At 42.9% G+C, this 10,000-nt stretch overlaps 1 protein-coding gene across 2 annotated transcripts in view; it reads right to left on the reverse strand.

Annotated features, from left to right (window-relative positions):
* The window catches only part of LOC132963862 (DENN domain-containing protein 4B-like), a 51,832-nt gene that overhangs the window by 20,588 nt on the left and 21,244 nt on the right, over positions 1-10,000 (reverse strand). For both annotated transcript variants that reach the window (XM_061033583.1, XM_061033584.1), the window contains exons 2-7: positions 9,486-9,839; positions 7,064-7,319; positions 6,714-6,783; positions 5,381-5,550; positions 4,344-4,585; positions 584-650 (exon numbers count right to left, since the gene is read on the reverse strand). In XM_061033583.1, coding sequence (XP_060889566.1) covers positions 584-650; positions 4,344-4,585; positions 5,381-5,550; positions 6,714-6,783; positions 7,064-7,319; positions 9,486-9,820 — 1,140 coding nt within the window. In that variant the 5' untranslated portion in view covers positions 9,821-9,839. The remainder of the gene's footprint in view (positions 1-583; positions 651-4,343; positions 4,586-5,380; positions 5,551-6,713; positions 6,784-7,063; positions 7,320-9,485; positions 9,840-10,000) is intronic.

Here is a 10,000-nt window from a genome sequence, read left to right on the forward strand (position 1 = left end):
ACTGTTGTTAACTGACACCAACGTTTGTATACTGTGTTTATTTTGATGTATCTTCATCAAGAAAAGCAAATCAAATGTGAGTAATAAAAAAAGAAATAAAGGCTAGGTGATATTCTCTGTATTTTGGTCTCTTATGGATCTTGTCATGTACCCACATCCTCCTCGCTCCGTGTGTGATTGTCGTAAGACGCACATGCAGAGCTTTTATTCTTAGCGCTGGGTTGAACAAAAGAAGACAGAGCGCTCTCTCTCCAGGCGGCCGTCTGCTGCTGCAAACACGTTCTACTCTTTGAAAACAAGTGAGGAGGCGGTGTGTCCTCAATCCTGATGAAAGCTTAAAGAAAGAACATTTATCTTCTGTGTATTTACGAGCAAACTTAAAATGTAACTTAGAATGTCATGTTGTCTTAAAGCCAGAAATCGCCTCTTTAAAGTGACTGGAAAAGCCTTTTATCTCTTCTTCTCTTCTGCCCCCCCCCCCCGGTGTTCATGTTTTTAAACCACAAACAAATTCAAACACTATCTCAGGTGATCTGACGAGGGTCAGGTTTCCCGTCATGCAGGTTCCAGTCTCGGTCTGTACCTGAACGAGGATGCGAGGTCTCTGCGGGGAGGGAAAGGGGACGTTGTGCATGAAGCTGGAGATGTGTCTGCACGGAGAAAAACAAAGTAAGCTTCAGTATCAATGTATCTGTAACATATTCATCCACAGTTCTAAACAGTCAAAAGGATGTACCGCGTCACGACCAAGACCAAGACCATGGCAGGGCGAGACCGAGTCAAGACCAAGACCAAGGCAGGGTGAGACCGAGTCAAGACCAAGACCATGGCAGGGTGAGACCGTGTCAAGACCAAGACCAAGACCATGGCAGGGTGAGACCGAGTCAAGACCAAGGCAGGGTGAGACCGAGTCAAGACCAAGACCATGGCAGGGTGAGACCGTGTCAAGACCAAGACCAAGACCAAGACCATGGCAGGGTGAGACCGAGTCAAGACCAAGACCATGGCAGGGTGGGTTAGACCAAGACCCCCCCACCCCCCACCCCTCCCCACCGGATTGCTGATGGACGGTCTACCTCCCCCCACCTCCTTGCTCTCTATCCCTCTTCCTGCATCTTATCCCATCTCTCCCCCTATCCCTTTCCAAGCCCGGCGCAGTCTAGACCTGTGAAGACTGTTTCATCATGAGCCGGGGATCCGGCCGAAGATTTCTGCCTTTTAATAAGGCAGTTTTTTCTTACCACTGTAACTTTTGCTGCTTTGCTAAAGTGCTCATGATGGATAGACCAGATCTTTGTAACATAGCAATAAGTAAGGGCCTTTACCTGCTTTTTGTAACATAACAATGAGTAAGGTCTTTTACCTGCTTTATGTAACATAACAATGAGTAAGGTCTTTTACCTGCTTTATGTAACATAACAATAAGTAAGGTCTTTTACCTGCTTTATATAACATAACAATGAGTAAGGTCTTTTACCTGCTTTTTGTAACATAACAATGAGTAAGGTCTTTTACCTGCTTTATATAACATAACAATGAGTAAGGTCTTTTACCTGCTTTATGTAATATAACAATGAGTAAGGTCTTTTACCTGCTTTTTGTAACATAACAATGAGTAAGGTCTTTTACCTGCTTTATGTAACATAACAATGAGTAAGGTCTTTTACCTGCTTTATGTAACATAACAATGAGTAAGGTCTTTTACCTGCTTTATGTAACATAACAATGAGTAAGGTCTTTTACCTGCTTTATGTAACATAACAATGAGTAAGGTCTTTTACCTGCTTTATGTAACATAACAATGAGTAAGGTCTTTTACCTGCTTTATGTAACATAGCAATAAGTAAGGTATTTTACCTGCTTTTTGTAACATAGCAATAAGTAAGGTCTTTTACCTGCTTTATATAACATAACAATGAGTAAGGTCTTTTACCTGCTTTATATAACATAACAATGAGTAAGGTCTTTTACCTGCTTTATGTAACATAACAATGAGTAAGGTCTTTTACCTGCTTTATGTAACATAACAATGAGTAAGGTCTTTTACCTGCTTTATGTAATATAACAATGAGTAAGGTCTTTTACCTGCTTTATGTAACATAACAATGAGTAAGGTCTTTTACCTGCTTTATATAACATAACAATGAGTAAGGTCTTTTACCTGCTTTATGTAATATAACAATGAGTAAGGTCTTTTACCTGCTTTTTGTAACATAACAATGAGTAAGGTCTTTTACCTGCTTTTTGTAACATAGCAATAAGTAAGGTCTTTTACCTGCTTTATGTAATATAACAATGAGTAAGGTCTTTTACCTGCTTTTTGTAACATAACAATGAGTAAGGTCTTTTACCTGCTTTTTGTAACATAGCAATAAGTAAGGTCTTTTACCTGCTTTATGTAATATAACAATGAGTAAGGTCTTTTACCTGCTTTATATAACATAACAATGAGTAAGGTCTTTTACCTGCTTTTTGTAACATAACAATGAGTAAGGTCTTTTACCTGCTTTTTGTAACATAGCAATAAGTAAGGGCCTTTACCTGCTTTTTGTAACATAACAATGAGTAAGGTCTTTTACCTGCTTTATGTAACATAACAATGAGTAAGGTCTTTTACCTGCTTTATGTAACATAACAATAAGTAAGGTCTTTTACCTGCTTTATATAACATAACAATGAGTAAGGTCTTTTACCTGCTTTTTGTAACATAACAATGAGTAAGGTCTTTTACCTGCTTTATATAACATAACAATGAGTAAGGTCTTTTACCTGCTTTATGTAATATAACAATGAGTAAGGTCTTTTACCTGCTTTTTGTAACATAACAATGAGTAAGGTCTTTTACCTGCTTTATGTAACATAACAATGAGTAAGGTCTTTTACCTGCTTTATGTAACATAACAATGAGTAAGGTCTTTTACCTGCTTTATGTAACATAACAATGAGTAAGGTCTTTTACCTGCTTTATGTAACATAACAATGAGTAAGGTCTTTTACCTGCTTTATGTAACATAACAATGAGTAAGGTCTTTTACCTGCTTTATGTAACATAGCAATAAGTAAGGTATTTTACCTGCTTTTTGTAACATAGCAATAAGTAAGGTCTTTTACCTGCTTTATATAACATAACAATGAGTAAGGTCTTTTACCTGCTTTATATAACATAACAATGAGTAAGGTCTTTTACCTGCTTTATGTAACATAACAATGAGTAAGGTCTTTTACCTGCTTTATGTAACATAACAATGAGTAAGGTCTTTTACCTGCTTTATGTAATATAACAATGAGTAAGGTCTTTTACCTGCTTTATGTAACATAACAATGAGTAAGGTCTTTTACCTGCTTTATATAACATAACAATGAGTAAGGTCTTTTACCTGCTTTATGTAATATAACAATGAGTAAGGTCTTTTACCTGCTTTTTGTAACATAACAATGAGTAAGGTCTTTTACCTGCTTTTTGTAACATAGCAATAAGTAAGGTCTTTTACCTGCTTTATGTAATATAACAATGAGTAAGGTCTTTTACCTGCTTTTTGTAACATAACAATGAGTAAGGTCTTTTACCTGCTTTTTGTAACATAGCAATAAGTAAGGTCTTTTACCTGCTTTATGTAATATAACAATGAGTAAGGTCTTTTACCTGCTTTATATAACATAACAATGAGTAAGGTCTTTTACCTGCTTTTTGTAACATAACAATGAGTAAGGTCTTTTACCTGCTTTTTGTAACATAGCAATAAGTAAGGTCTTTTACCTGCTTTATGTAATATAACAATGAGTAAGGTCTTTTACCTGCTTTATGTAACATAACAATGAGTAAGGTCTTTTACCTGCTTTTTATAACATAACAATAAGTAAGGTCTTTTACCTGCTTTTTATAACATAACAATGAGTAAGGTCTTTTACCTGCTTTTTATAACATAACAATAAGTAAGGTCTTTTACCTGCTTTTTGTAACATAACAATGAGTAAGGTCTTTTACCTGCTTTTTGTAAAGTGTCTTGAGATAACACTTGTTATGAGTTGACGCTATACAAATAAAAATTGATTGATTGATTGATTGACCAAGGCAGGGTGAGACCGAGTCAAGACCAAGACCAAGGCAGGGTGAGACCGAGTCAAGACCAAGACCAAGGCAGGGTGAGACCGAGTCAAGACCAAGACCAAGGCAGGGTGAGACCGAGTCAAGACCAAGACCAAGGCAGGGTGAGACCGAGTCAAGACCAAGACCAAGGCAGGGCGAGACCGAGTAAGAGACCTTCAGAAAGTGGTCTTGAGACCCAGACTGACTCTGTGTACATTTATCAGATATTAGATCTTTATAAAATCGGAGCACTGACTTTTCCAGCGGCAGGACGTGGGGTCCGGAGATGGAGTATCTGTAGACGAAGGTGAGGAACTTCTGGAAGACGGTGAAGAAGGGCCAGTGGGAGAGGACGCAGATGCTCTTCTTCACCTGCAGGCTGCGGTTTGTGATGGGCCGCCGGTCGACCACGCTGAGCAGCCCGAGCCTCACGCTCTGCCGCTCGGACAGCAGCTCCCGAGAGAACGACTCGTAGAACTGGATGGCGGCTCCGTAGACCTGCAGGAGGGAGAGTTTTCACAGCAGGAGGGGAAACTTTAGGGAGATGTTTTAAATGTCTGGTTACACATTTATTTCTTCAGATGTCATGGGAATCAAAGATTTCTATTGTTTTTAAACCTCTTCCATCATTATGGACATTTTTGTCCATTTGGTCAAATGTCTCCTCTTCATCTGGTCATCATTTAGTCTGTTAGTGCATATGGAACACATGTTTTATAAGAAAGTCTCTCTTGACACATTTTGGAATGAATATTTTATTTTTTTAATAGATCAATAGAAAACTGAAACATGTTTACGACCCTCTGAAGTCACTGAGGACAAAAATGTCCACTTCCAAAAAACTAATATAAAAAAAGAACAGATTGATATTTTTTTCTACTTTTTTCTGCATAAATCTCTTAAACAACTTCAGCCCTGCTCAAAACTATCAAACATTCAATCACTATCAGGAATTCATCATGTAATCAAACAGGTTAAACCTCTCCGCAGGTAAACACCACCTTAGTGGAATCATAGCCATAAAATCCAGTGTATATGACGCACTTATAATACAGATTTTTTCCTCTAAGAAGTTGCCTGCTGCCTTTACACCGGTTCCACCAGTATACCCAGAGTGCAGCAGCCGCCACCATCACACACAACATGTGACCTGAAATGTTTGAAACTTTCCTCCATTCAGGGTTGCTTGAGTAAATATTCTGTCAGTATGGACCGAAAAATTCAATCTGATTATTTTCACTCCAAACTGGATTTTACGATCAGGTATTTATTTGTGATTTTTCGTTCTCCTACCTTGTCCCCGGAGGCGGAGGTGAAGACGAAGGTGGAGAAGACGGGCAGCTGATACTTGGCGTTCAGAGGCCAGCTCTCCACGGTGACGCCCATTGGCAGGCAGAAGACCGGCACCGACTCGGGCAGAGGAAACGCCTCCAGGTCCTCCTCCGGGTACCGACTGAGCAGACCTGCAGCACGACACACAGTGTGATTAAAAACTCAACGTTCATCAGTCGAGTTTATGTTATTTATGTGTTCTTCGTCTTTCTAGCTTTCCTGACTTTAAGTCAGTTTCAAGATTGTGACATGAAATATTCATTTTCAAATGAAGCGTTATCGCATGAGAGGGAAGTCATGTTGTGATTATCAACACATGTATAGAAGCAGAAAGAAGAAGTAACCATGGCAACCACTCACAGGCTGAGTCCATCCTGCTAACTGTGGATGTTTTTTGTGATTTCTGAGACGCCATCAACGACCCTCTTCCTGCTTCCACATCTATCGAGCAGCTCAGAGGAGGAAACGAGCCGTGGTGCGCCGTTACGACGGTAAGTGACAGGAGACGTTTAGAATGACGTCATAAAGCGGTCCACTTCCTTTGTTTGAGCACGGATTGTGTTCACATCTCCCGCAGACCGTACTCCAGTACACATGAATCGTGCCTGAGACCACTTCTTCAAGCGGACTCGGGCACGGTACCCGAGTACGGTACGTTTAAGTTTGAGGTCTGGTGTACTTGGATCCGGACCCGGGTCTCTAATGTGAAACCAACTTCACTTGGAGGTTAATTCCTTAACATTTGACCCTCTTCCTCTCATACGAGGTCGTCATGAGACCAGAATTTTAAACTTTGATACGATTCTAATAAAAATCAAACAATCTCGATACCTGTTTGAAAAGGTACCAAAGACCAGAGCCCGACCGATGAATTGGCCTGCTGATAATATCGATATTTGCACATCCAGTGGCTATCACTATCGGCTAATTTTATCGCAGATATGCAGCAGAGGGCGCTATATGGGTTACAACAAACATTATCACAGAGTGGGGGACGACATGCAGCAAATGGCCGAGGTCAGATTTGAACCCATGGCCACTGCAATGAGGACTAGAGCCTCCGTACATGTGGTGCACGATATAACCGTTAGGCTCCCTGGTTGAATCATTTGTAACCATGTGGTGAAAAAAAGTCTGAAATATTGAACATCTTGTCAACCTTCCTGTGATTGTTTTGACTCATGCGTCCTGCTGTCTTTGACATTTTGTAGACGGTCACAGAGTTTTATCTGAACACGTCTTCAGTTTTGAGTGGTCAGGGGGAGCGAGGTGCAGAAGAGCGACGGATACTCACCGGCTTTGTAGACCAGCGCGTTGGCTTTGGCCACGGCTCTCTTGTAGCAGACGTACAGAGCTGGACCCCACTACACACACACACACACACACACACACACACACACACACACACACACACACACACACACACACACACACACACACACACACACACACACACACACACACACACACACACACACACACACACACACACACACACACACACACACACACACACACACACACACACAGTGTGTTTTTTAATCATATCGCCTGATACACAGATGATGACATCATAATTCTCTCCATCGTATTTTGGGAGAATCCTCGACTGACACGCCTCCTGATCCCCCCCGTCGTACTCACCATCCCCGTGTTGAGGTTCTTGTCGACCCTGCTGAAGGTGTGCGGGGCGACCTCTCCTTTACTCGGCAGCAGCAGGGCGATGTCGGTGACGCCCAGCATGTGGAGACCCTGAGAGTCCAGAGCCCGTCTGTACGTCAGGAACACCCGGTGAGCCGTCGGGGCGCCGCCCGTGCTCAAGCTGGCCGAGCGGCTGTAAGGCGTCGTCTCGATGACGTACCAGCCCTGTTTCAGCTGATCCTTCCCCTCATATAGGACCCTGCAGGGACGGACAATAAGACACAGGACTCTTTCAAAGTAACTGAAGCCCGATGTTCACTGCACATAGTGGAAAAGTTGTGGTGGAATCAGCTCACTCTGAGTGACTGAATCGTTTACCACGCACGACCAAAGCTCAAGATTTATTTGCTCGCACTGAACAACCCGATTGTCGACCTGAAATCAGGTTGAGCTTTAACTTGAGATAACACCGGAGAAAAACTTTATTCTGCTCCCCGCTAGACGTTTGTTGACGAACCTCTGAGTGTTGTGATTTCACTTCAGTTTGCTCACCTTCAACATAAAAGCACGAGATGTCAAACTGTTTGCAAAGGGGGAGCTGAAATTCTCAGAGCAGAGAATGAAATATGTAACGGATGCAGTGTGGACAGTGAGCGTCGGATGGTGCATGATGCAATGCGATATACAGTATCATTTTGGGTAACTTTTTCCTTTATTGGTTAGGACAGCTGAAGAGAGAAAGGACATGTTGGGAGGAGAGGGCGGGGCCTGACCTGCAGCAAAGGCCAGAGGTCGGATTCAAACCTGTGGCCGCTGTGATGAGGACTACAGCTTCAGTGTACGGGGCGTGCATTATAACCTTTAGGCCAGGGGTTCTCAATCTTTTTTAGACCATGGACCCCTTTCGGGTGAGAAAATTTTCCAAGGACCCCCCTCATTAAAGGGTTAGGGTTAGGGTATTGTTGATAAGCATGCATTAATACTATGTAATAATGTACTATGCAGTACTTTGCAACGATAGAATTAGGCTACATTTATACTTTCCAAGTAATTCATTTGATAAACTTTAAGAAAATGTTGGCTCCGAGGTGGTTTTTATTTTTAGTTTTTTTTCTTTTTTTTCGTCTATGAAGTGACAGATATGTCGCACTCTGTCAGCAACTCGCCGAAAACGACAGAATTAAAAAAAACCTGATGTAATCTGACGTCTGCTGTGAGAGGATTTGCCTCATTATCCGCTAACAGGAGCGTTATCCAGAGTAATTAAATGTGTGGACATAAAGAGACAAAAGAGAAGAATGTGTGATGAGAGTCCAGAGCACGACACAGTCAGCCCACCGCTCACAGCGTTACGTAATCCTCGCTATTATATAAGAGGGGACGCTTTAATATGCACCACATGAACGACATGCTCTGAGCCAGAGAGGGAGAGATTCTGTCTCTCTCTTCACGTTTAAACGTCTGAATCATTGTTAATAAAACGGTTTTAAACTCACTCTCCTCCTCTGGGTTCTTTGACCCCTGCAGCAGAGAGCGAGGAGGATTATTCTCAGAGCGTCACATCATCGTCTCAACACCGGCCAAAGTTAAACCCTGAATGTCACACACTGAGCCTCTGCTGTCTCTGAGTCCAGTCCTCTTTGGGTTCCCCCCAAATTGACATTTATTTTTCTTAAAGGAGCAATAAGTAACTCTGACCCCTAATGTTTAAAATGGGTACTGCAGTCTAAATTCTAAACATCATAGAGAGCTGTCTCCCCCCCCTCCTCTCTAGAGTCCATGCTCACACAGGTCACCATGTGGTGGACTCTGAAGCTTCAGTGTTTATCCAGCTCTGCATGGGTCTGTAAACCTTTCTGTGTTCTAACCTCTCTCCATTTTTCAAAAGCATCTCCAATATTGATCCTAGTTTGAGCACGTTTCTGCTCGTGGAGCTTATTAGAAACATGCAGAGGCTTTTTAGGTCGGGTACAATCACTTCTATCTGAACCACTTCTCTTGCCCGCTTCCATCACTGCAACACCTGTTGACCTGATAACTGCTCTCATATCTGACAAACAGAGGGGCGTCCAAAACGGCCGTGTGGGGGGGGGGGGGTCTTAAAAGAGCCTACCTTCTCTGGTCCAAACAAATCCAGAGCATTCAGGAGCAGAATCTAAAGTTAGAAGGAGGACATACTGACTGCTGCATTGTTGTCAGAGAAGCCAGCACTTCAACATGTTTCCTTAATGATCAGATAGTAAGATACCTTTATATGACTGTGAAATATGGAGATTGTAAAGTGCAAAAAAACGGGGCTAAATGTTTAAACATTCAAATCCTCCTGTGGGCATCGTCTGCCAATCAGAGACGTCCCCACCCTGTCCTCATCATCGTCTGTCTCAGAACCAGCTGCTGTAAAGTAAACAAAGTGAGTTTTTCTCACCCCAGGTCCAGTATGGGCGGTTTGTCTCGTCCTCGCCGGTAGCACAGGTACAGGTGAGGGTTGTTGATGAGGCCGGCGCTCAGCTCGGCCGAGTGTCCGCCCAGCGTCCTCTCGATGCAGGTGAAGCCCTCCGGTACCTCCTCGCCGAGCCCCCGGGCGATCACCGCCAGGTCCGTCACTGACTCCACCGCTCGGCCCGATGAAGACGAAGACGAGGAGGAGGAGGAGTTGTAGGGGGTCTTGCCATCCTCGTCCAGGGGCCTCCAGGGCCCTGCAGGGTCCAGACCTGCCACTACAAAGTAGTCCACCAGCTGGGGACATTTCTCCTCTGTCATGCCGCCTGTCTGCCCGCCACTGCAGAGACGAAACAGAGAGAGAGAGTCAGGGTCAGAAAACAAGGCAAACAGATTTGATTCATCTCGCTGTGTTACAAACTGCTGTGAGACTCACGACCTGCAGTGACCCGAGGCTGAAGGAGACCAGCAGAGAACATGTCGGGGATTTAACACTTTCAC

This window comes from Labrus mixtus, unplaced genomic scaffold, assembly GCF_963584025.1.
Source record: "Labrus mixtus unplaced genomic scaffold, fLabMix1.1 SCAFFOLD_109, whole genome shotgun sequence".
Classification (NCBI taxonomy): Eukaryota; Metazoa; Chordata; class Actinopteri; order Labriformes; family Labridae; genus Labrus; species Labrus mixtus.